This window comes from Pelophylax lessonae, assembly GCF_965119305.1.
Source record: "Pelophylax lessonae genome assembly, chromosome: 1".
NCBI classification, from domain to species: domain Eukaryota; kingdom Metazoa; phylum Chordata; class Amphibia; order Anura; family Ranidae; genus Pelophylax; species Pelophylax lessonae.
Genome location: NC_138768.1, coordinates 416957605 through 416985025, shown reverse-complemented (window position 1 = coordinate 416985025; position 27421 = coordinate 416957605). Strand labels below are relative to the sequence as shown.

Below are 27421 nucleotides of genomic sequence, written 5' to 3'. Positions count from 1 at the left end.
GATGTGGTCAGAAAACAGGCAAAGCAGTAACACTGGCAGAAGGCAGGAACAAGGTCCATAAACGGGCCACAGTCAGTACAGACAGCAGGCAGAGGCGTGGTCAAAGGATTGGTTCAGGCGGAAACATTAGACTTAGGGCCTTGGTTAGGTAAGACTGGACAAAGGGGTAGAGACTTCTTCCCAACCAAGTCTTTTCAAAGCCTCTGGTCTCCAGACCCTGATCCAGGAATGACAAAACACGGAGACACTACTCGGGATCCCCTCACATATGTGAGACCCCTGTGTTGTCTTGAATCCCACTAGTACAGTGGGAAGGCAAAAGATCAGTCCAGGAGGCAGGCGAAAAACATGGTCGATTAACAGGCTGGGGTCAGTTCAGGAGGAAGGCAAAAAATTTGGTGGATAAACAGTTGAGGTGGCAGGCAGAAGCGTGGTGGATTAACAGGCTGAGGTCAGTTCATGAGAAAGGCAGAAAATTGGGGGACCAACAGTTCAGGCGGCAGGCAGAGGCATAGTTGATGAACAGGCCAGGGTCAGTTTAGTTGGCAGGCAAATGAGTCCAAGCAGCAGGCAGAAACGTGGCAAGTAAATAGCAGGTAGTAACAAGAGAAATATCGTCACCATACCTTCACCAATATCGAATTGAAGTGAGGTAGTGATGGAAGCACTCTCCTATGCAGAGGCCAGGCTGTTCATGACATTGTGGACAATAGTATCTAGTGTCATGACGAATTCTGTTTTTGGAGCATAAACGAGACCTTCTTTGGGGTTTGTGTTCTGTTTGGGTAAGGGGGAGAAGGATATCGGGAAAATGTATTTTGTGCATAGCCTGCTTACTACATCAGAGCAAATTTGTTCAGGTATGGGGCGCTCCTGATAGATGAGGGATGTGACAATCTCTTCCTGATGGTGTAAGATGGTAACAAGTCTTTGTGTGGACTTTTAATAGACTACGTAGGAATTGTGCAGGGCCAGGTGAAAAAGGTAGGTGAATATTTTTTTATACCAGTGGATCGATCTTCTGTTGGGTAAGTAGGGCTGTAACATCTGATCATTTAAATCCACTCCCCCCATGAACTGGTTGTAATCGTGTATGCACTGGGGTTCCTGGATGGGACCATGCCTTGTTTGAATTTCCAATGAGCTGCTTGTTGTGGATAGAGGAAAGGACATAAACATCATGTTTGTCTCGCCACTTAAAAAAGGAGCTCCAGAAAAAATGAAAAGCCAGCAGCTACGAATACTGTAGCTGCTGACTTTAAATATTAGAGCACTTACCTGTCCAGGCATCCAGCGGTGTCCTCACCCAAGCCGATTCTTCAATCTGCTATCGGGTGTTAACGCCACCATCTTGACTAAGGGAAACCAGCAGTGAAGCCTTGAAGCGCGCTGCACTTTGTGAATGGGCCGTATTCTTCTGGGACCTGTGAAGTATCCCAGAAGGCTGCAGGGGAAGGAGGGGAGGGGGCCAAAGTGGGAGAGGGAACCTGTCAAAACCAGGTACCTGCTCCCCTCCAAAAGGTGCCAAATGTGGCAGCGGAGAGGGAAAGGAGGCAGACAAACAGAGCTTTCCCTTTTGGGTGGAGCTCCACTTTAAGGGCCAAGATCTCCTCATTCCGCAAACTGGCTGACTCCCCCTTGTTCAGCCTAGTGGCAACTAGTTGTTGTGGAAAGCCCTTCTGACTGGGTCGAACTGTACCACAGGCAACAGTTTTGTTGAATAAAAGAAGGGTTGAAGTAAAGGTGGCAGGAAAAGGGCAAGCTTGTATAAAAAGTGTCCACATAAAGGTGCCCCCCCCCCCCACCTGAAGAGGGGGAATACAAGGTCCCAGACAATTTTACCGCTAGTTCCCATATAAACCCGGAAATTGTTCACATACCCTGTGGCCCTTTCGCAGGATTTGTACATCTTCACAACGTATCTGGCCCATTTGTTTGGCATGTATTGTGCCCAGTCTCTGGGTGAAGTGGATGAGAGACTCATTGACAGAGATGTTTTATTCAGGACAATATATTGCAGGACATTTTTGGTTAACCACCTGGCCTCCAGAAGATTTACAACTCTTCATAATCAGTACGGTTTTTGCGATACGGCACTGTGTTACTTTAACTGACAATTGTGTGGCCATGCAACACTTTTCCTCAAAATTAAATTTAGAAGTATGTCCTTTTTTTCCCCCGCAAATAAAGCTTTCTTTTGGTGGTATTTGATCACCTCTTTTCTGCACTATAAACAAAAAAAGGCCAACAATTTTGGAAATTAAAACAATATTTTTTACTTTCAGCTAAAAAACCTATCCAATATAAAAATGTAAAAAATCTAATTTCTTCAGGTATTTAGGCCAAAATCTATTCTGCTATATATATTTAGTAAAAAAAATCCCAATAAGCGTATATTGATTGGTTTGCGCAAAAGTTACAGCAACTACAATCTATGGAAGATCATCGACTTATAGCGGGAATGTGAGCATGCTGAGAACATTCTGACACTAACTGAAACTTTTTGGTGACCAGTGACACTAACACAGTGATCAGTGCTAAAAAAAAATATGCACTATCACTATACTAATGACACTGTCTGGGAAGGGGTTAACATTATGGGTGATCAAAGGGTTAACTGTGTGCCTAGCCAGTGTTTTACTATACTGTGTGAGGTGCTTTTACTAGGGGAAGAGATCTACATTATTCCCTGCTTTGCAGGGACACACATTTCATCCCTTCCCTCTTGTCAGAACAGGGATCTGCCTTGTTTATATTGGCAAATAGCAGTTGTCTCTCACCAGAAAAAAGAAAAAAGTAAGCGTAACATATCTCAGTGAAAGATTGGGAATGAAAAACCACCTCCGTGATATCAAAATAATTACCAGATATTAGTAGATCATGCGATATAAATCACTAAAATGAATAGAGCCACCACCAGAAATTCCTGCTTACCAGATATCAGCAACCAAATGCATGTATCAATCAGGGAAACTGATGTATGGCAATACACAGGTGAATGAACATAGACACTCCCTTGGCAATATAGCTGATCCACACAGATGCTCCGCGATATTACATAGGATAAATAATAAGGGGGGGAGAGCCCATAGCGTAAAACCATTTATTAAAATAAATAAAACAAAAGATTTGCACTTACAAAAGTACACAGGAATAGTGCTGAATTGGAGCCGCCGGCCAGTCGGCTTCAAACACCCGCCTGAGTATCGTCTCGTCTCGTAGAGGTGACGTCAGCACGCCGCGACCGACTTACGTTTCGTCATAAACTGACGTTCTCAAGGTACCTGTTTTATTTATTTTAATAAATGGTTTTACGCTATGGGCTCTCCCCCCCTTATTATTTATCCTATGTAATATCGCGGAGCATCTGTGTGGATCAGCTATATTGCCATACATCAGTTTCCCTGATTGATACATGCATTTGGTTGCTGATATCTGGTAAGCAGGAATTTCTGGTGGTGGCTCTATTCATTTGAGTGATTTATATCGCATGATCTACTAATATCTGGTAATTATTTTGATATCACGGAGGTGGTTTTTCATTCCCAATCTTTCACTGAGATATGTTACGCTTACTTTTTTCTTTTTTCTGGTAAGCGGCCTATGTTGGTGGTGGTGTACACCTATTATTTTCTTCATTCACACGGGTGATTAGAATTTTTATACAGTATCACGCTATGTATATTTTTTGTTTCATCACCATATTCACCGATCCACAATTCTGAGTGGAGATCATCTGACAGGAGTCATCTGCAGAGTTCCACTGGTCTGGTTTTTGTTTACACCAACGCTCATTTTACTGCTACTTCTGGTAAGCAGTACCTATTCACATTGAATTTTTTCTGTGCTGTGTTGGATTGGACTTTAACAGTTTATTCATCATTCAATACTTTGGACTATTATTTTCTGGGACTTACCACTTTATTTAATAGACCTATCATATATGGTCTATGTCATTTAGCACAGCTTTTTCCCACTATTTGTTACACATATGTTTGTCACATTTCAGTTGCAGCTACTAGGATTTTGATATTTAGCGCAGTTTTTTCTTTTTCCAGTTCTGTCTCTCTGCCTGATGATCGGTGAGTGCCGAAGTACATCCGGTACCCTGCACCCGCTGATCAGCTTCGGCTGTATGTAATCACAGCGGAAGCGAGTCGCCAGTGGCGCGCATGCACGCCCCCTACCCAGGAGTGTCAGATCATGTATATAAATATGTGATCTGGCGCACAGGTGCCACCCTATAGCAGCTAAACTGCTATTGGGAGAACCTAAAGTGGTTAAAATATTTGATTAGTGGCCCGATTTTTTAAGTGATACTCTGGGTGATTTTTTGGGGGGCACTGGGAATTATCGCTGAAGATTGGCATATGTTTATGGGATATGTTGAATGTTGCGTGAGGCCATAAAACAATTGAAATTCTTAAATTGTCAGGGGCTTCCAGTGAAATGGATGGACATATATTGAGCTGGGATTTTGAGTGATATACTACTGGGCATAAAGGTTGCATCGGTTCACAACTTAAATAACAAAAGATTCTGTGAAAATAAATGTAAAAAAATCAATGGGAGTAAGATTTTGGGTTTCTACCTGAATATCTGGCTGGGCTATAAATGGGGGGGATTATAGGTGCTGACTCTGAAGTTAGCCACACAGGGTTTAAAAGTGCCTCTGGGACAGCAATATGGGCCCTAATCCTTGGTGGCTAACATGGACAAGGTGGTTGAACTGCACTGCTAGTGCTAGGCATGTTACAGAGAGGTATTGAGCTGCTGGTGATTGCCTGCTGTTTCTCGGAGTTCCTCATTCGTTTTCTTGGAGGCTTTTCTTCTTATGAACCAGATGCTGAACTGCTGTCGTCTATGGGTTCATATTCTGAATCTGAGTCTGAGAGTTTCCCGCTAGTCTCATCCATCATACTCAGAACTTTGAATGCCTCCTCAGTGGTGTAGGTTGCTTTTGACATGTTGTTGACACTGGGGTGGCAGTGATTAGGATCCACTGGTATGGCTGTAATCAGGACCCACTGGTATGGCGGTGATCAAGACTCACTGGTATGGCGGTGATCAGGACCCACCGCTATGGTTCACACCAGACACTGTTGGGCAGAGATCAGGGATACCGTGAGCTGGCTTGCAATGTTTTGTGTGTGTAAATTGTGTGCAGAGGCTGAAAATTACTCACAGCTAGTTTTAATCGCTCTCTTTCATCACAAACAATGGTGGTGATCAGTACCCACTGGTATTGCAGGTGATCAATTCAGGACCCACTGGTATGGCAGTGATCAGGACCTGCTGCTATGGTTCACACTAGATACTGTTGGGCAGAGATCATGGACACCATGAGCTGGCTGGCAATGTTTTGTGTGTGTTTGTGTAAACTGTGTGCAGAGGTTGAAAATTACTCGCAGTTAGCTGCAATCGTTCTGTGGTCACAGACGATAGTGGTGATCAGGACCCACTGATATGGATGATGGTGATCAGGATGATGGTGCTGGAGTACAGCAGTCTAAGGTCAGTGCAATCAGAGACACTGTTCTTGGCAGCACTGGTGTCACTGGGACAGGTGACAAATGGCTGACTGCAGTTGGTTCACAAAAGACACTGTTGGACATACAGTAGATTAAAGACACTGTGAGATGGCTGATGTTGTTTTGTGCATGTGTAAATTGTGTGCAGAGGCTGAAAATCACTCACAATTAGCTGTAACAGCTCACAGAAGATGATGGTGATCAGAACCCACTGGCATGGTGATCAGGATGCTGGTATGGCAGTAATCAGAATGATGATGTGCCTATAAGCAGGACACTGGCTGAGATCAGGGACACCGTGAGCTGGCTGGCAATGTTTTGTGTGTCTAAGTGTGTGTGTGTGTGTGTGTGTAAACTGTGTGCAGAGACTGAAAATTACTCACAGTTAAGTGAGGCCACCTTGTTTAAGGAGTGCTTGCTATTTTATTAGTTAGCAATAAAAACCTGACAGGAGTTCTAACCCAGCATTCCTTTTCAGCTCATCATACACACAGCTCTAATATCAATCATCTCTATACTTTCTGGTCACCCTAAATTGTGGTCTAACCACACTCACCCTTTAAAATTGGATATTCAATTGGCCGCTTACAGCATGTTAACCGGTTGCCGACCGCCGCAAGTACATTTACTGCGGCGGTCAGCCCCGGCCAGGCAGAGTGACGTAGGGGTACGTCACTCGCCTGTCACTGACTTGTGAGCCAATAGCGGGCGGGCGCCCGCCCGCCGAGGTGCGCGCCCGCCCGGCTCGTTCACTTACAAGTCAGTGCGTGTGACCGGCGGACCCGATCGTCCGCCGGTCACTCACGATCGATCCGGTGAAGGGAGAAAGGCAGGCGGCTAATGTAAACAAGCCGCCTGTCATTCTCCCTGGTGTAAAAATAGAGATCAGACGGTTCTACTATGTAGGACCGTTGATCTCTGTTTTTACACCAGTAGCCATGTCCCTATACAGTTAGAAGCACGCCCTAGGACACACTTAACCCCTCCCTCTCCTCGCCGCCATTACTCGTTAAAAAAAAAACACCATTTTTTTTACCAAACATATGTAGCATAAAACAAATTGGCCGAAAATGTTAAAAAATTTAGATTTTTACATTTTTTTGGGGGGAATTTCATATAAAAAAAATTTGAAAAATATTGTTATTTTTGCAAAATTGACGCTCTTTTTTTGTTTATAGCGCATGATCAAAAAATTGCACAGGTGATCAAATACCACCAAAAGAAAGCTCTGTTTGTGGGAAAAAAAGGACTTCAAATTTGTTTAGGTACAGCGTCGCACGACCGCGCAATTGGCTGTTAAAGTCACGCAAGAAAGAAATCGCAAAAAAAACCCTGGTCATGCAAAAACCTTCTGTGTGCTGCGTTCCCAACCCCCCCCAGCCCTGCAATCCTTACCTGAGCTCCTCCTTATCCAGCGATGTTCACAATAGCCTTGGCTGTTTTGGGACTCTCAATCACTGCCAGTTAGTGGGGAGAGAGCGGGGCTGAGCCGTGGCTCTATGTGTCCTCTGGATGCATAGTGCAGCGGCTTGGGAGCGAGCTTGCAGCGGTGCCGGGGCAAGTGGCTCTCACTAGGGGGCAATGCATAAGGGGGAGGAGCCCGGAGCGCCAGTGGGAAACCCAAAAACAAGAGGAGCTGTTTGGTGCAAAACCACTGCACAGAGAAGGTAAATATAACATGCTTGTTATAAAAAAAAAAAACAACGGAGCTTTAATACCACTTTAACCACTTTACCACCGGAGGATTTTGCTGTCTTCCGTCCAGGCCACTTTTTGCGATTCGGCGCTGTGCGAATTTAACTGACAATTGCGCGTCGTGCGACGCCGTACCCAAACAAAATTTACATCCTTTTTTTCCCACAAACAGAGCTTTCTTTTGGTGGTATTTGATCACCTGTGCGATTTTTACTTTTTGTGCTATAAACAAAAAAAGAGCGTTTATTTTGAAAAAATAACAATATTTTTCACATTTTTTTATATGAAATTCCCCCCCAAAAAAATGTAAAAATCTAAATTTTTTTTAATTTTTGGCCAATTTGTTTTTTGCTACATATTTTTGGTAAAAAAAATCACAATAAGCGTATTTTTATTGGTTTGCCAAAAGTTATTGCGTTTACTAACAAAGGGAAAGATTTCTGTCATTTTTGGTGGGGTTTTTTTAACGCGTAATGGCGGCGGTCTGCGATTTTTTTTGCGGGACTGCGACATTGCGGCGGACAGATCGGACCCTTGACTGACATTTTTGATACTTTTGGGGGTACCAGTGACATTACTGCAGTAATCAGTGCTATATATATGCACTGTTACTGTAAAAATTACACTGGCAGGGAAGGGGTTAATTTTATTGGAGAGGGAGGGGTTAATGTATGCCTGGTGCTTACTGACGTGTGGGGGGGGAGGTGACTGAGTGACACAAGGACAGATTCAGGGTTCAGCAATCTGACCCTGCCTGTCACTTCAGAGATCCGCCCGCTGTGTTTACACACAGCGGGCGGATCTCCAGACTCGATCCCCGACGATCGGGTAAGACCAGCGGCGATCGCCGCCGCTCCTCCCCTGGCCCGACTCCCGCTGTGACTAAAAAACAGCGGGAGCGAGCCTCCGGCGGCGCGCGCGCGCCGCCCACGAGGGGCGGAGTCCAGCGACGTAGGTCTACGTCGCTGGACGGGAACGAGCCACTTTGCTGCAGTAGCAGCAAAGTGAGCGGGGGTAAAGTGGTTAATCACCATTGGGTTTTTTTATTTTTTGCTAAACAAATAGAAAAAGGCTAAAAATTTTGAATTTCTTTTATAAAATTTTGCATACAGGTATTTTTTCTCCTTTACTGATTTGCGCTGATGAAGCTGCACCGATGGGCACTGATAGGCTGCACTCATGGGCACTGATAGGTGGCACTGATGAAGAGGCATTGATTGGCAGCACTGATATCACTGGTTGGCATTGATAGGCAGCACTTATGGGCGGCACTGTTGAGGCTGCACTGATAATCAGGACACCGATGATCAGTGTCCTGATTATCAGTGTACAGAGGAAGGGGTGTTGGGCGCTTGTGCCAGAAGGGTGGACACCAGTGTAAAACAGCCAGATGGTCAGGGGCTGTAATGAACCAGACTTCTCTAGTATTGCTGAGGTTCAGGGCAGCTCTGGCAGGCAAAAAAACGGAAATCCCGCTGGCAACAGAAGAAAAGAAACAGGCGCCGCTGAATGTAGCAACACATTTATTACATGACAACGATAAGTAGTAACTCACATAATGGTATTCTCAAATCCATGTTCCATAGTGTGGATGCTTTGTGTATTCAATACTCCGTGTCCCAACTGGCCCGCAGCCGGGAGATGACGATGCAGGAAGCTTCACATGGGAGCTGGTTAGAGCGGAAGCTGCGGTGGACCGCAAGCTAACCGGAAATGACGTAACGCGTTTCGGAGCATGCGCACTTAGCTCCTTCATCAGACGTCTTCTCAGGAGCAGTGATTTTAATGATGCTTAAAGTGCAACAATAAAAATGAAAAATTCATTTAAATCTAGTGAATGGGGGGTCCCCTTAGTCTGCCTATAAAGTAGCACATCTGTACTGTGTATAGGACATGCTGCAGCAAAAAGGACATGTCTAAAGAACAAAAAAAAGGGTCAATTTGATTTAAATAGGGCTTGCGGTTCAATTTTCCAGCACCCAGCTATTAAAAATGTAAGAAAAAACAGCCTGCACCCCCCCCCCCTCCTCCAGTCCATTCCAGGCATTAGGCGGGCAGCTGCCCTAGAAGGCGGAGTGGGGTTTTTTGTTTTTTTTTTTTTGGGTCGGCAGGCGGCATGATTGACAATGGATTTACATTGAGGGACACTGTTTTTTTTAATAAAGGCTTTGTCAAAAACTTGTTGTCATAAAAATGTAGAAAATGCATATATACACAAATACATCATCTTAGTGCGAAATAAAAAAATAATATAAACAGAATGTCCTTTTAAGTTGAAATAAGTATAAAGTCAATGTTCTTCCAAGATGTGCTCCAAAAGTGAATAAACAGAAATTCACTACCAATTTATATAAGGAGGCTTACCGGAGTGAGTGGACTGGTATACGCCTAGTGAGTCAACTCATGCGTTGGTGTGTGTACACCCAATATGCCAGGGAGGTCAACGGATAGCCCCTCACACCAATCTCCTTCACACTCTTGTGTATTAGAAAGATTCTGTTAACCATCATCAGTCAAGATATGTGTAGAGAATGTTGCTCTCAAGATGAATATTCTCCCATAACGGATAAGTCATCAAGGAAAGGAAACAAAAAGCTTTTTTCCCAGGATAATTCCAAAAAGAAAATTGGCCAGAATTTGGTATCACCTTCTACAGGTGGCCAGTTTCAGGGCTAATAGATGTTTCTCAGGACAAGGCCTCATGACTGACTGCAGAGATATTTGAACAATGTCAGTGTCAGGACCTGAACTTGAACCTGGGATCTCCAATGTGTCTGGCAATGACTCTGCTTGCTGAGCCACCTGGAATGCTGGACAGACAGCTCCCTGGACAAATCCTTGAATGATCCTGCCGTGAATCTTAATTGCCTTGAACCCTTTGCTCCTCCCATGAACTTCCTGATTTAAGCCATGTCTCTGCACTTTCTGGTTGCCAGAATATTGTGCCTTCCCAGCCAATATCTCTCATGTCTCTCCTGCTGCCGTCCGTATATTCACTACCATTCGTTATCAACATTTGGCTTGTTCCTCGACTTTGCTTCTGCTTATCCCAACCTGCAACTACTTGTTACCGACCTTGGCTATTCCTTTTTTTTTTTTCAAAACGTTTGGCTATTCCTTGACTACGCTTCTACTTAATCCCTACCTGCTATTGGACCCTGGCTTGCTCACCTCCTGGTGGGACAATCCTTCTCCACCATCAGGAGCTCTGATGAATACCGGTTAGTACTTAGATTCCACACCTTAGCTAAGTCTGCATCATCTGCCTGGGTGCCTGTGTTCCTATCCTGCGGGTTCCTGTGTGAGCTTCCACTGCTACAGCTACTGGTCTTCGAGCCTGACCCCTGATCGCGACAATCAGAGTGAGTCTGTTCTAAGGATGTATGGAATCTTCTCTCATTGCAATGTAGTGCAGACTGACTTGATACCCCTGGCGAATATGCATCTTCATTAACAGTCAGTTTGAAATGTGCAAATTAATTCTTATGGACATTACTGCATTTATTGGGGACAGCTGTGGTTTCCAGTACATATTTCTCCACTTTCAATACTAGCTACTATAAATCATAACACAATTCAACAATAACTGTCCTAAAGGCAAACTAAATCTCAATTATTCAACCTTAAGTAAGGACACTTTTCCTGTACAGTCACAGTGAGATATTGGCCTCAAAAGCACATTTGGAAACAATTAGATTAGGCTCAGCTAGTTAGACTTTCTTCAGCTTGCCCCTCCACTATACTGTTTGCAGCTTGAAGATCTTTTTGGAATTATCCTGGGAAAAACATTTTTTGTTTCCTTTCCTTGATGACTTATCTGTTATGGAAGAATATTCATCTTGAAAGCAACATTCTCTACACATATCTTGATTGATGACGGTTAACAGAATCTTTCTAATACACAAGAGCATGAAGGAGACTATTCATTGACCTCCCTGGCATATTGGGTGTATATACACCCACACATGCATTGACACTCACATCCGCCCTATGCCAGAGTCCACTCACTCCGGTAAACCTCCTTATATAAATTTATGGTAGATTTTGTCACAGCAAATTTCCGTTTATTCACTTTTGGAGCACATCTGTGAAGAACATTGGCTTTCAACTTAAAATGACATTCTGTTTATATTCATTTTTGTATTTCACGTTAAGATGATGTATTTGTATATACTGTGTGTATATATATATATATATATATATATATACACATGTTCTACATTTTTATGACAATTTTTTCTATTAGAGTTTTCACTGTTAGTTATTTATTAGCGCTGCACATTTTTTCTATATCCATATATTTGCAATTGTTCAAGTTGTACTGTCTGTTGGCCCTTTTTTTGGACATTAGCACGGCTATATCTTTTGTCAAAACTTGATTCCTGTTATTATTTTTTTGGTGAACGGGTAGGGGTACTATGTACCCCATGCCCATTCACATGGGGGGGGGGGGAATCTGGGGGCCCCTTGATAAAGGGGGCTTCCAGAGTCAGATAACCCCCCCGCCCACAGACCCTAACAACCACAGCCCGGGGCTGTCCGGAAGAGACACTTGTCCTCATCAACGTGGGGAAAAGATGCTTTGGGGTGGGGGGGGGCAGAGCTCGCTCATCCCCCCCCTTTCCTGGCCTGCCAAGCTGTACGCCTGGATAAGGGTCTGGTATGGATTTTTGGGGGACCCCATGCCGTTTTTTTTTTTGGCTAGGGGTTCACCTTAAAGAGGTTGTAAACCTCCAAAAAAAAAATTAAAACCTAAAAGACAAAGGCATAATGAGCTAGTATGCATTGAATTATGAAATACCTTGGAACGAAGCCCCCGCAGTGCCGCCCGCTCACCGCTGAAACGACCGACATGTTCACCCGTCTTCCTTCTGGGTTCGCGTTCTCTGGCCACCTGATTGCCCACTGTTCACGGCACAGGGCTCTGAAGGAACGGTCGCCCGCATGCCTCATTGATGTCGCTTGCTGCATGCAAAGTACATATCTCTTTAACCATGCATGTTTAGGAGATATTTACGGTACCTATAGGTAAGCCTTATCATAGGTTTATCTATAGGTACAAGTTACAGAGGAAGCTTTACTTCCCCTTTAAAATCCATACCAGACCTTGAGGGTTTTTTTTTTTTTTTCAACCGTTACTTTTTTTTTTTTATTCAGCTGTCAGTGAGAAACCCATTGACAGCTGGTGACTCTTTAGTTGTTAAGGACGTCTCTGCTGACTTCCCGCCTCCGCTCCTTAACAACCAGCTTACACTGTGCCCTGATTGGGCAAAGCTTTTCCCAATCAGGGCGCAGAATGCACTGTGCTAACACCCAGCAAACACCGTACAAATTAGGGTGTTCGGTGAATGGGCGAACAGGAAAATGTTTGGTCCGAACTCATGCTCTGGCTGAACCGTTCGCCCAACTCTACTGGCCATACACTTGTAGAACTTTGTTTTCGTTTTAATGTGTGTACCATTTCCTAAACATTAGTGGGGTTGAACTGAGGTAATTTTCGGCTGCAGAGATGAGTAAATTCAAATGAGAAGCATTGAAAGTTTTTCTTTAATAAATTTAAAACTTTAATGTGGTTTTTATTTGGGAACGTCCATTCATTCCAAAATAAAAGCAAACGAAAGTTGAAGTCCTTTCGATTGACATTCATCAAGTCATTGAATGTGCTGAGAATTCTCAACAACATTTTCTATGAACGTTTTAACGAAAATCTACTAGTGTATACCTAGCTTGAGAGACACACTTCCGGGTACTTATTCCCTCAAACATAGAGGACAGTACTCCCTGACACTGGCTTCATCTGCTTTTCGCATTAAGCAGTTTCAGGCATTATCCAGGGTCACCATCTGTTTCCTAGAATAGAATGCCGAATTGTGGTAGGGGCTTATTGCCCAATGTGCAAATGCGCTGACTAATACCCAGGTACGGAGGCATTGGGGCCACGGTCATGCAAAAGTCAGCATTAAGGCAGCACCCCAACCTTGCACAGCTAACTCTTTGTACACCAAGCACTTCATTGTAAGCACTCTCCCAAGTCACTTTAAACTTCTTCTCTCATACAAACGCAGCACTGTGTCCTGCTCCACCAGCACAGCCATTGTCACCTCACTCCCAGTGATAATGTGAGAACACAGCGCAGTTCTCTGTTGCTAACGAGCTTGAATATTTTATGTGGATCCACTTCTTACTTCCTCTCTCTCTTCCCGTACCTTCCAGGCTAGGTCCATAGGTTCTCTGTGCCAAATGTCCGGTCTAAAATATGTGGGGTACCTATAGCTTGGGAAGGGGTCAAGCTCACTATCCCACTCACTACCAGGGGTGCTGTCTCACATTCCAAGGCACTACTTCCAGCTGCATGGCTGCTATAATATTCCACTCCATTCAACTGGTTACTCATGACAACATCAATATGGCAGCATCCCCTGCCAACTCCCCTGCACAATTAATCCTTCGTGTTGGCCATCTCTATTCTCCCCTTCATCACATTTTTAGTACAAGCCCTGTTCTTTTGATATGCTCTTACATGCACCCCTTTGTAGGAGCTTCAGACCAGGCATTTGGTAACTTCAATAATTTTTACTTGAATTTCTTGCCCATTACAAAATTATTATGGCACAGTCTCTCAAAGAGCTTTCCATAAACAGCTCTAGTTTATCCTAACTTGCTGCCCAAATCATACCTTTCAGATAAGAAAAGTCCCTCATCAGAGTTTATATCTGATGCCTGATACTCCAACTGGGTACCCCAAAAGGTAGGCCACATGCTCAGTACAGCTTCACATTTTGCAGCACTCCTTTCTCTCTGTTCCAATGCTGGAGCTCTCTTTCACACAGCTGATCTTGTTTTATAGGTTTCCCTAGCAGGGCTCTGCAGAAAAACCCGGGAAAGTCTGGCTAGCAGAGTTAACCCTGACTTCTCAGGCAGCACCACTTCTGTTGGGAAGCCTGCTTACCTTTACATTCTTCAGCACAGAAAGCATTCTTACCCAGTCCAGCATTGAGCTGCTGCGATCTGCCTCTCTGCATCCACTGCACGTGTCCGGTGCCGCCATGTTGTCAGTGACAGCTGCCGGGTCTTCTGGATGCAGGCGCCGCCAGGCCCGCCCTTCTCCTCTTTGCTGAATGGGACTGCACATCATGTATCCCAGCAGGTACCAGGGGCACCGTGTCATTTGCCTAGACACATTCTGAATACTGGGGGGGCGAGCCTTTGATAGAAAAAAAAACAAGAGAACAAAAAACAAAACCCCGATATGGGCGCTGCTGAGGGGGAGCAGGAAGAAGAGTGTGGCAGGAGGGTGAAGATCTGCTTTAACCCCAAAAATATTAAATACAACCAACACTACAATACCGCAGTAAGCACCAGCTTACAATCTGATAGAGATAGCTAAGTCAAGGGAGAAAAACATGAAGGAAGGTTAATAACATGAACGAAGGGCCGGCATGAGAGGGGTTAAAGGGATTTGGAGCTAGAGTTCTATTAGTTTGTAGAAAAATAGGTTTGAAAAGATCTACGTGATTGGTTCATAGGTGGAAGTGGGTGAAGCTGCAGGGGGTGGTCAGACGGAGTGAGGCAGGGGGTCTTCAGTTGGAAGGAAGATTAGCCCCTTGTGTTATTACCTAATTTTATTGTTGGTTGTTTTTTTGTTTTTTTTTGGGTGTTTGTTGTCATGCAGCCAGCGGGGTGCAAGGTCCTTGTAGATTACTGGGGGCGCAAAGGTACTTTATAGGGACCCATCTGAGAAATGGCTCCCAGATGTTCTAACGGAGGTACCTGTGGTTGGTTGTCTCCGAGTCAGTGGTGTTGCTGCTGGAGGTCTGTTTTAAGTAGGACACAGGTACATTATTTTTCTTGATGCCTACTAGGACCTTGAGGGCCGGTTCACACTTCTGCGAGTGCGCCGATCGCATGTAATTCGGAGCGCACTGCTCCTTCATTACATGCGATCGGAGGTGCGGATGCGAATTCAGCCATACACTTTGTATGGCTGAATTCGCACTGTATCCGCACCAAACGCGCACATGACCCTTTTTTCCCGCCGCATCAGGATCGGATCGCACAGTGGTTCACACTTGGGCGATCCAATCCTGTGCGAACTGTCAGATCGCACTGCGATATGCGATCAAACTGGGAGTGTCGTTAACATTTAATTGACACCCCCTGCGTCCTGCGTAGTGTGAACTGCCAGGAGTGCGTTTGCGATGCGGGAACAGGCTGCGAATTCGCAGCCTTCCCGCATCGCACAAGTGTGAACCGGGATTGAGGCTCCAGTTATACTGTGTTTACATTGTCACGTTTATATGTTAGTTATTTATTTATTTTGTTAATAAAAGGCTGCTTTGGCCATTTAACTCCAGCTTGTTGTTGGCCTAGTTACCTAAGGGTGGAGGGCAAGGTAGTTGTCAGCAGTGTTGGGGTAGTTACTCAAAAAATGTAACTAGTTACTAGTTACTTCTGTAAATTGCTTTACTAGTTACTGCATTTGAAAAGTAACTTCACTACTTATTACTTTACGTTCCTCTTTCTTAATTGACCGTGTAGAAGAAGATACATGACACTCTTTCTGCATAGAGTTTATTGTATAAACACAGGCTTTGGGAAACATGAGAACAAAACCTGAAAAAACAGAATAAAACATAAAGTGCAACAAAAAGTCATAAACTTCATCCCTCTCTATTCTTCGAAATAACGATTGTATCGCACGGCTTGGGTAACGCAGGAAAGCGCGTTCCTATAGCCTAGTAAAGTAGTGTAGTTACCTCCTATAGCCTAGTAAAGTAGTGTAGTTAGTTACCTCCTATAGCCTAGTAAAGTAGTGTAGTTACCTCCTATAGCCTAGTAAAGTAGTGTAGTTACCTCCTATAGCCTAGTAAAGTAGTGTAGTTAGTTACCTCCTATAGCCTAGTAAAGTAATGTAGTTACCTCCTATAGCCTAGTAAAGTAGTGTAGTTAGTTATCTCCTATAGCCTAGTAAAGTAGTGTAGTTACCTCCTATAGCCTAGTAAAGTAGTGTAGTTACCTCCTATAGCCTAGTAAAGTAGTGTAGTTACCAATATTAGTATTGTAACTAGTTACATTACTTAGTTACCAAAAAAAGTAATGTAGTTACTGTAATCAGTTACTTTGTAACTAGTTATCCCCAACACTGGTTGTCAGAGTGTACTGGGACAAGCCATCTTTGATACCCTAATCATGTAAATCCTGGATCCTTTGCAGTTCTTGGCTGACATAATTGAATCCCCCCTACAGCTTCTCACCTTGTTACAAAGTTCCAGTATTGCAGTACGATGACTAAAGTGGCCAGGGTGGGGGGACTGAGAAAATGTTTCCCCTTGTCTGCAGCAGATTGATGGTACCATCTCAGGCTAGGCAAAGTCATTTTCCGAAAGCCCAAGGACTGCTTTTAATGAACAAAGCTGGAGCTTTTTTGAAAAATTATACTGTTCTATAATGTGACACATCAGGGATCTATTCATACAGATTTATAAAATTACTAAAAGGTCCTCTTCAACATCAGAGAGAACATTAACTTATAAATCAAAAGTTATAAAATACTGTTGCAAAAAAAAAACCTGTTAAAACAATAAAAGAACAGTTAAAATAATACCATTTATTGGCGACTCAGTAGACTGGAAATGTAAGAACATTGGCTTTCTTCCTCAGGCGTGATTTTCAGAATATCATTTTCCATAAGTACAGTATCGATATAACTATTATAAGTAACCCACTCTTGATTAAAATAATGTTGATGCAAGGAAAAAGAAATCTCAGGGGGGCTTTGCTTTGTTTCCAGTGAAAGATTTCCTGTATTCTTAAAGCAGAAACGTAGAATGAAATAATGGTAGAAGTGTACAGTATAATGAGGTGATCATGTGTATGATTTCTTTATGTGCATGCTGAAGAGATGCTGAGTCTGCTAAAAGGTTCTGTGAGGAACAAGAGTGTCCGGCCAACTGGAAAGACGCGAACGGAGAAAACTGCTGTGTCCATCATGCGAACATCCACTCCTGTCCCCTTTCCTTCATGGTAAGTACACAAGCCTTGCTACATGATAGAGTGCGTTGGGAAAAATAGGCCAACACCTGGCGTAGAAGTATGCTGGAAGTACATAAACACTTTATTTATTACCTATAGTGTTATTTACAAAGAGACGGTATGCAAGGCTATGTTGCATCATCATGATCATTTTTTCTTTATGTAATTTATCATAAAATGGCATTCCCAAGGTTTTTTTTTTTTTTTTTAATACCAAAAGCCAGATTGTAGGTTTTTTGATTATACACCATGTACGTGACCCAACCTTCGTGGAAAATTAAAAATATATTTCTTCACCTTTACCAAAACAACTGCCTATACATCTTTGGATAAATCAAGCTGTGTGGCTTTGATCAAAGTTGAATAATGCCCTTTCTATAGGTGTAGACCATATACTGTACATTTCTCATGAAGCCTGTCTGGAAAACCCCTGGGGCATTGCTAAGAAAGGCCCAGCTGTTATTGTTTCACCTTCACCATCACAGAAGTTTGTTCCTTGCCTGATTCCATCTTCCTCATATGTGCTTTCTCTCCCCTAATGCAGTGTACCTCTGAGCTCAGCATTTTTAGAGATCGCTTCTGTGATGGTGAACAGTAACAGCTAGGTGTCTCTTAGCAACATCCTTAATAACGTCCTAAGAGTTTTTCATTTAGGCTTCAGGAGGTACATAAATGGCCATAGACTCCAGAAAAAAATTGCAAAATACTCATATACTAATCGTTAAATACTCAATACTTTGAATACACATATGGGAATTGTTTTATCTGCCAAATATTTTGTAACTGTATATAAAAAAAAAAAACACTTTTGCCTTATAGCACTGGGGTCCTCCATTTGAATCCCATCCAGGACACTATCTGCATGGAGTTTGCATGTTCTCCTTGCGCTTGCATGGGTTTCCTCCCACATTCCAAACTCTGCTGGCAGGTTAAAGTGTTACTAAACCCAGGACCCTGCATTTACTATATCTGGTCTCCCACAGTACACAGAACATTGAAATTCAATTATTTTAGTAAAAAATAAAATACATTTTCCCATCAGCAGTATATTGCATTCTTGTGACTTCTGTCAGTGTCAGTTGAAGCTTGTAGGAGTTTTCATTCTCCTGACTGTCCTATGAGGCTGCATGCCCCCTAACCTTCTGTCTTGACAGTGCTGATTGGTCACATGCACCCTCCCCCAAAAAAAAAAAACTCTCTTGCAATACACACCACACTAAGCATGTGCAGAGTGCCCCAAGGCTCTGTATTATCAAGAGATAGATTGGGGACAGTAGAAGAAGGTGAGGATCATAGATGACAGGATCAAAGAGCCTTTTTACACAGTGCAGATGATTAACCCCTTAGGTTCCACAGTGAGTATACCAAGCATGCTTTACTGCATAAACAGACAAATTTTACTGATGTGGGTTTAGCAACACTTTAAAGTGGAGTTCCACTCATCAAAAGTCAGCAGCTACAAAAAGTGTAGCTGCTGACTTTTAATAAACACACACTCACCTATCCCACAGTCTAGCGATGCAGCTGCTGAAGCCTCGCTTCTTTTCATCTGCTCTCTGCAGGGCCAGTATTGCAAGTGTGGGCACCCGGCTGTGACAACTTGCAGCTTGCACATGCGCGAGCCGTACAGTGCCTCCCCATTGGTAGGGAAACCTTCTGGGACCTGTGACGTGTTCCAGAAGATTGCAGGGAGGGAGGGGGAGAAAACAAGGTACCTGCTTCCCCCTAAAAAAAAAAAATGACATGCCAAATGTGGCATATTTGGGGGGGAGGGGGTGGGGGGTGGAGTGCTTAAAGCAGAACTTCCCTTTTTGGGTAGAGCTCCGCTTTAACTGGCTCCTGCCTACATTAGCCCTATATGTGTAAGTGAATACAAATACTGTATGTGAAGTAGGGACCTTTAATTGGAGACACAAATAAAGCAAAAAACATTTTAGTAGCATGAAGGTGTGTTATACCCTCTGACAATGTTTTTACAGCTGTTTGTATCTTCTTGTTCTAGTGATAGCCATTGTCTTCATTTTTACTGACATCACAGGGTCAGAAGTTAAAGAAAACTTCCCCAGTGGGGTCACAGATAAAAAAAACGAGAAACAAAACTGTCAATGGAGATAACAAAGAATAGTCATCCATTTTTTGCCCATCGAGATGTACAGTATGTATAGGAATTCCCTTCAAATAAGAGTTGGATGAGAGACTAAGAACAATATGGTTTTTGATTCCAAAAATACAGTGTGGTGTACACCAAATCCTTATTACCATATCTATAAATCTCACATTATGTTTTGCTTGTTCTTAAAATGATCCTAAACGATCCTTTTTCTTCAAGAATAATCCATACACATACACTATCCAAGGCTATGTTCAATATTCTAATGCTGACACCAATGCGAACCAACAGACCTATAACTTTAATGTTTTTGATGTGTTTAAGGAAGGTTTAAAAAAATGCAACCCAGTCACACTCCAAATAGCTTTTTTTCCTATTAAGGGGAAAATGTAAACATGCCGTGAATGCTACGGGCACATTTATGGTGCATTACCCTAGACTTGAAGGGAAAGAGTTGACAAGCTTCAATTCCTTCCAGACTCGACCTATAACTTCGTTTTTTTATGCGCAGCAACGCAAAGCAACACAAACTAATATTATTCATTGTACAGTAGGCTACTTTGCTAATTGTTCGGGCAGCGGCACAACGCATCCCAAATGCCTGTTTCTAATGCCAGTGCGAACAGTGAGATTAGGCCCTGTATTCTATTTTTCATGACATTGGTTACTGTATTTTTCTGCCTCTGCATCTCGAGAGCAAAGAAGATAGGGTGTATAATTTATTCATGCTTGGAGACCATAGAGAACAAACGTAGCCCCCCTCTATCAGAAAGTGACATCACAGCACCAAAAAAAAAAAAAAAAATTGGTGATTTGGAGGAGCCAGAGAGCAATAGAAGGTACTGTTTGACCCTACGTTCCCTCCTATGTGTTTTTTGGCGCATTTTTGCAGAGACGCACTACAGTCCATTGCCCCCTGGGCTGAAAGTTGCCAGTCAGTTCCTGTTCAGCTGCCAAGTACTGTGTGTCTCCTGATCTGAATCCAATTAAACACATATGGGGAATTCTGAAGAGACAAGTTGAGCATCACTCTCCATCCAGCATCCAGGTTTTAAAAGAGGTAGTTCTTGAAGAATGGAAAAAGATAGATTTTGCAATATATCGTCAACTTGTTCATTCCATGCCTAGAAGACTTGGTGCTGTCCTTACAAATCATGGAGGTCATACAAAATACTAGATGTAGTAGTTTTTGTTTGGGGTGTATTCATTTTTGCATCAACTAATTTGAGTAAAACTGAAGATTTTGTAATCTAAGTTATTTTATTAACCTTGTTAACCTTATGAAAAAAATGATCTATAAAACTCAGTTTTGCCAAATTTTCAGAAATTGTTCTTGTTTTCATAGAGATATTGATTTAAATCTTACTTTTCAAATGGGGTGTACTCATTTATGCTGAGTACATATATACAGTTAATTTTACCGTAGCCTTTAAAACCACTTTATGCATCACTCATAATATGACAATTGCACATAGGAGTTAAATGCCAACAGTGTTTTTAAAACATGCTGACATGAGCTTTTTAAAATTTATTGTGTTTTTTTTGGTTCAACAACATTTAGACGAGCATACACTTTTCTTTAGGATGCTGGTACTTTCTAATCTAGCTTTAGTATTCATTCCTCACTTGTTTCTGTTTAATTACCTTAGGGAAAAGGTGGAATTTGTGGTCCTTGGATACCAGATGATGGGCAGATATTTACACACACCCTATCCACCACAGGAAAAATGACACAAGGGAACTGGACTGCCAAGGTATAACTAAATATTTTATACATATTTTTCCCATGTGATCATCAGTCATGGATGTGGGTAAGGATAAGCAAGCCAATCTTTACAAGTCAGTCTCTTCACTTTACCTAAGATTGATGCCTGCAGGCAATCAGTTGTCCCCATCAATAAGCACAGGCATAAATATCTCAGCACACAAGAGCATGCTGCTAACACATGTGTTGTGTCAAGGGGAAAAAAGAGCAGGAGAAGGTAGCTGCTAATGATGAGCAAAACACACCTAGGTTTGGTTTGAGCAGGGTTGCACAAATATGACTAAAAACCCCAATGAAGTCAATGGGAGCCAAATGTTAAACAGTTCTGAAAATTTTCTAGGCTCATAGGCAATGGACAGTCAAACAAATGGCATGGGGGTAGCATGGGGGTGGCGGGGGTGAGGGGGGGGGGGACGCGTACCTGGGGGACATGTACTAAAGCAAAATAACATTTAAAAAAGTGTGTTTGGCTGAGGGTAGTGATTTTAGTAGTGCTTAATGTAAACCATTAAAAATGCAAAATGCCAAATTAACACAACACCCACAGGTTCCAGTCTTCTTCTATACTAGACCTTTATCCTAGATGAGGGTCTGTTATATATGTTAATGGTGGACCCCCACAGAGAAAAGAAAAAAAAAAAACACAGCAATTATTTTTTCTCCTCTAATCCATACCAAGCCCTTTAGGTCTAATGTGCATTTAAAGAGGGGCCTCCCGCAAAAAAAAAGAAAAAAAAATTATATTCGAAACCCCAGATGCATAGAATATCAGCGCATTCTTTATCCAGTTTACAATTTTTGCCAGTGCAATGGCGTGATAATATATTCAAAGATCAGTGAGATGAAGTTCATCTCTGTCCTTTGATCTTCGCAGTAATCAGTATGATAACTTCAGTTGCTTTCCCTTTACCCAAATGAACTGTGTAAAAATGTGGCAGAGTTTCAGAAAGACAGTCCCCGAAATAGTATATGGAAGAATTTGAAAAAAACACATCCCAGCAACATATTCATGAGAAGAACCATGAATTCTCCTTTAACGTAGTAAAATTGTTCTAATCCCACTCCAAGAGGTTACATAGTTACATAGCTGGCATGGCTGAATAAAGACACCAACCATCCAGTTTAACCCGTGTGTGTTTATGTCACTACCGTTTCCCATATCCTTGTATATTGCGTTTGCTAAGACCACGGTCGGCCTTTATGTCACTTGTGGATAACAGTGACACCCAGAGCTTTTGAAAAGAATAAAAAAAGATTTAATACACCACTCTCTGGAAGAATCTCATTGAATATTTTCAAAATAGCAACACGGTTTAACATTTGCCAGTGCCCTACATTCACATAAAGATATATTGGAAGTGAATGTCATGCCAAAACTTTTCTCATTTTAGAGTGGGAAAGGTTTAGAACTACTGCTATTTGGGCTTTGTTAAAGTGGTTGCAAAGCCTTAAGGTTTTTCACCTTAATGCAATCTATCTGTAGCACTGCCCCCGTGGGAGTCTTCTCTGGGCCTCCCTCTAATAATCCTGCAGCCAGACACGAGTATTTTCACATGACCATCCGCACACTCTTCCACTCGTTATCCAATGATCAGTCTAGGGTGTTTGGTTTTTTTTTGTATTTATTGGTACAACTTGGATAGAAGAAGGGATTAGTGAGATACTCCAACTATGCACAGAGCAGGACAACTCTCACTTGGCCTCACTTGATTAAAATTGAATAGCAGACCCTCTGCTGAACCATACTGCATTCGTATGGAAGAAAAAGTCCTTTGCTCGCTCTGGCAGCAGACTCAATGAACTCTTCAGGACATTAACCAGTATCCTCTTTAGCTGGCGCCTGTCCACTGACTTCACTAGCTTGAAGGGATGGCCATCACGGAACAGCCCGCTAGAAGTAGATCTGTAATTGCAGTAACCAGGAGCAGATTCTTCCAGGTATATCCCCTCTCTAAGTCAGCTTTGCAGAACATCTGGGTTCTGTAACTCTGGCCCTCAGGTCATCCACCTGAGGCCACATAGCAGCCTGTACAGAGGAGGGGCAGCAGCCCCCTCCCTCTGGGACCCTGCTCTCCAAACGAAGACTCCCCCTGCACTTATGCTTTCTTGGGATAAATACAGTCACCCAGCATGCCTTGAGGCACTTTCCTCTGCCAATGGGCAGTTATGTATTCACACTCATGCTCCCATTTGTCAGGTTTCCTCCCACTGTCCAATATGCCCCTTTCTACTGGACCAGTGTGAAATAGGCAGACAACATGAGCAGCATCTGATCACACTGAGCAGACCCTATCAATAGATCACTGCTCCCTGTTAGGCAGAGAGTACCTACATTTTGCCTGACAGTTCCCCTGGTAAGCAAGGAAACCCAAAAACGACGCACTCTTTAGCACCTACCAAGGAGCTATGAATTTAACCACTTTACCACCGGAGGATTTTGCTGTCTTCCGTCCAGGCCACTTTTTGCGATTCGGCGCTGTGCGACTTCAACTGACAATTGCGCGGTCGTGCGACGCCATACCCAAACGAAATTTACGTCCTTTTTTTCCCACAAACAGAGCTTTCTTTTGGTGGTATTTGATCACCTGTGCGATTTTTACTTTTTGCGCTATAAACAAAAAAAGAGTGTTTATTTTGAAAAAATAACAATATTTTTAACATTTTTTTATATGAAATTCCCCCCAAAAAAGATGTAAAAACCAATTTTTTAAAAAATTTTTGGCCAATTTGTTTTCTGCTACCTATGTTTGGTAAAAAAAATCGCAATAAGCGTATTTTGATTGGTTTGCGCAAAAGTTATTGCGTTTACTAACAAAGGGAAAGATTTCTGTCATTTTTGGTGTTTTTTTTTTTTAACGCGTAATGGCGGCGATCTGCGATTTTTTTTGTGGGACTGCGACATTGCGGCGGACAGATCGGACCCTTGACTGACATTTTTGACACTTTTGGGGGTACCAGTGACATTACTGCAGTAATCAGTGCTATATATATATGCACTGTTACTGTAAAAATGTCACTGGCAGGGAAGGGGTTAATTTTATTGGAGAGGGAGGGGTTAATGTATGCCTGGTGCTTACTGACGTGTAGGGGGGGAGGTGACTGAGTGAGTCATGGACAGATCGGATGTCCAGCTATGCTGAACAGTCCGATCTGTCACTCCCTGTCACTATGGAGATCCGTCCGCTTGTGTTTACACAGGCGGGCGGATCTCCACACTAGATCCCCGGCGATCGGGGCAGAGCAGCGGCGATCTCCGCTGCTCCTCCCCTGGCCCGACTCCCGATGTGAATGAAAACAGCGGGAGCGAGCCTCCGGCGGCGCGCAAGCGCCGCCCAGAAGGGGGAGTGTCTGACGACGTTAATACTACGTCGTCAGACGATAACGAACCACTCTGCCGCAGTAGTATTACCGCGAGCAGACGTAAAGTGGATAAGGTGAAAACCTTCTGTTCTGCAGCTCCCCCCCCCCCAGACCCCCTCTTACCTGAGCCCGATCTGATCTAGCCATGTGCACGAGCGCTCGTGGCTCAAGCCGCTCTCCTCATTGGACAAATTAATAGCAGTCATGGGAGCGGGGGGGATGGGAGGCGGAATCATGCTTTCTATGTCAATGGATGCAGCAGCGAGACTCGGGAGCGAGCCTGCACAGGTGCCCGCATGAAGAACGGCTTTCCGTCAGGGCATCTAATGAAGAGGGGGGCCTGGAGCGCTGGCGGAGGACCCCAGAGGAAGAGGATTGGGGCTACTCTGGACAAAACCATTGCACAAAGCAGATAAGTATAAGCATGTTTGTTATTTAAAAAATAAAAATCAAACATTTACAACCACTTTAGGAAGAATTCACCCTCATTCTTGTCCTGCTGACAATGTTTTACCAGATAGGAACTCTCCAACAACTTTTCTTTAGCAACGTAGTGCAATTCTAGAAGGGCCAGAAAGTGAGGGTAAAGCTCTGTAATAGAGCCCTAGATAGCAGTTAGATCTTACAGGAGGTCTAATTCCTTCCCTACTCTATCCAAAACAAAAAGGTTTTGGCTTGACATACGTTTTAAAAATCTTAGCTTTCTTTGGAGCTTGTGAAGAAATCTAAAATAAATTTCTTTTAGTTGTCTACTGGTAAAATGATTTCTTAATGTGACATTCTTGTCCTTAAAGGTAAGCATTAACTTTCCTTTTTTTGTTAGGGACTGGCTCTCATTCAATTTTTTATTCATAGAGACAGGGTCGCATTAATCATACAGCACTAACTGCCAGATTAGCTGTGCACCCCATTACTTTGATGTAACACTCACTGCAGAAGGTTTTACCTCAATTCCTAGCATAGATAAACTACTTAGGTTCTGTAAGTAAGTTCTAAGCAAGAGAGAAAAACTGAAACACTGTCTCAAGTATACTTTTCCATTATATACTTAACAATTGTTAGGCAACTTTCTGATCATCATCATGATATCAGGCTAGACGATGGTATCATCTTTTTTGTGGCAGTGTTTATCACTAATTTTTTTTCATATGCTTGCAAGCTCTTGAAGTTTTTATAGGTTTCTTTTGCCTTAAAGCAGGGGTAGGGAACCTATGACTCGCGAGCCAGACGTGGCTCTTTTGGCACCTGGCTCACAGACAAATCTTTAATAAAGAGGGGCGTGTCCGGACGCAAGCCGCGCTGGACGTGTAGTCCCAGAGCTCCGCTGCGTCTACCACTCAATCCAGTGCCATCTGCGTAGCTGTGCCCAGTGCCAAGGAGATTTCTGCAGCCATCGACGGTACACTTTGTGGGCTACCCACCGCTACCCTCAGTTTGTCTCTGGGTGACCGGATTTCCGCGCTACCGACCCCGCGGCCTACTCACGGTACCGCAGCCGGCTCATGTGCTGTGCATCTGAGGGCCTTGGCAATCACCGCCCGGTAAGGAGACCTGCCATCCACTCCCTGTGCCTCGACAGACACAATCTCCTTCCCCTCTGACACCCAGAGACCTGTGGGAGCTGCCTCTCACATCCACTTCTGAGGCCTTCAGCAGGCGGCCACCATTTTCTCAGGGCTTATACTCACCTCCATCACTCGCAGGCCTGCAGGCGCTTCACCACTCCGGCATCATTGCATACCTGCCTGCTCTGCTCTCTTCCTGACCGGACTCCAGGTACTTTCACACAGCTCCATCTACTCACTGTATAGCTGCGGCCCATGAATATTAAATAAAGGTTCCCGAACCCTGAAATATAGTGTATGGCTCTCACGGAATTACATTTGAAAATATGTGGTGTTCATGGCTCTCTCAGCCAAAAAGGTTCCCGACCCCTGCCTTAAAGTGACCTTTTTTACAAACATAAAAAGGTCAGGCAAAATTACAAGTTGGCGTTTTTGTAATGTGTATCTGAATTTGCTAACAAAATTTGACTAGTCAATTCCCTAGCATGTTTTCTTTCATGTCATAGCTCTCTCCTCTTCTGGGAGTTTGTAATTATGGTCTATCCTGGCTCAGCATTTTTGCCTTTCCTTCACTTCCCTACAGAGGAGAGAAGGGGAATACTAAAGAGTGTCATTTTAAGTGACAACACTGAGTCTGCTGGGACTGCTGACATCACATTCAAGATGGCAGTGCCCAGCAGCAGTTTCAGGGCTTTTAAATGTTTACACAGGGAAGCTTTTACAGTTAAAACACATGCCTAAACTATGTTAACTTATGGGAAGTTTGCTCATCTAAAGGATTGTTCTTCCACTGGCTTTCAACACATATCCTCACTGAAACCCATACTTGTAATGTTGTCAAAAATGTAATATCAGTTGCCCATGTTTGCCCATGTCATCAACAAAATGTAACATTTGACCCAGGGCAAATCTTGAAGCATTACAGAATTCTTCTCCAAGCATAAAAAACAGGTCTGGTAAAACATTTCATTAACTAAGTTAATCATGTCACTGTACTGAATTTCATTACATTTTTCAAAGCTGTACCACTGAGTTTTAAGATTAGTGATTTTGTTATAATGCAGCGTTTGACAAAGCCGCAAAATTGGATCATGAGAGCACTTGCATATAAATCCATTTCTACACACATTCATACTGCATAAATCACTCAACCAGCAGCATTATACAATGTATACTGACATGTGTGTGTCTATATATATATATAAAGATTTTTGTTGTTGACTTATGTTTTACTTTTTATTTTCAGGTTGTCTTAGTTCACCCTGGCGTAACCTCCCTAATTGCTCATATTAGGGTTGGAAATATGCAAGTTGCATTGGAGGCCAAGACTTTGGTGTTACCTGTAGTAGGTATGTTATAAATA

At 43.1% G+C, this 27421-nt stretch overlaps 1 protein-coding gene across 1 annotated transcript in view; it reads left to right on the top strand.

The window, feature by feature from the left end:
* Window positions 1-27421, top strand: part of LOC309545868 (atrial natriuretic peptide receptor 1-like) — a 216485-nt gene that overhangs the window by 11510 nt on the left and 177554 nt on the right. The window contains exons 4-6 of the mRNA XM_082245275.1: window positions 17126-17249; window positions 21018-21122; window positions 27305-27407. Coding sequence (XP_082101401.1) covers window positions 17126-17249; window positions 21018-21122; window positions 27305-27407 — 332 coding nt within the window. The remainder of the gene's footprint in view (window positions 1-17125; window positions 17250-21017; window positions 21123-27304; window positions 27408-27421) is intronic.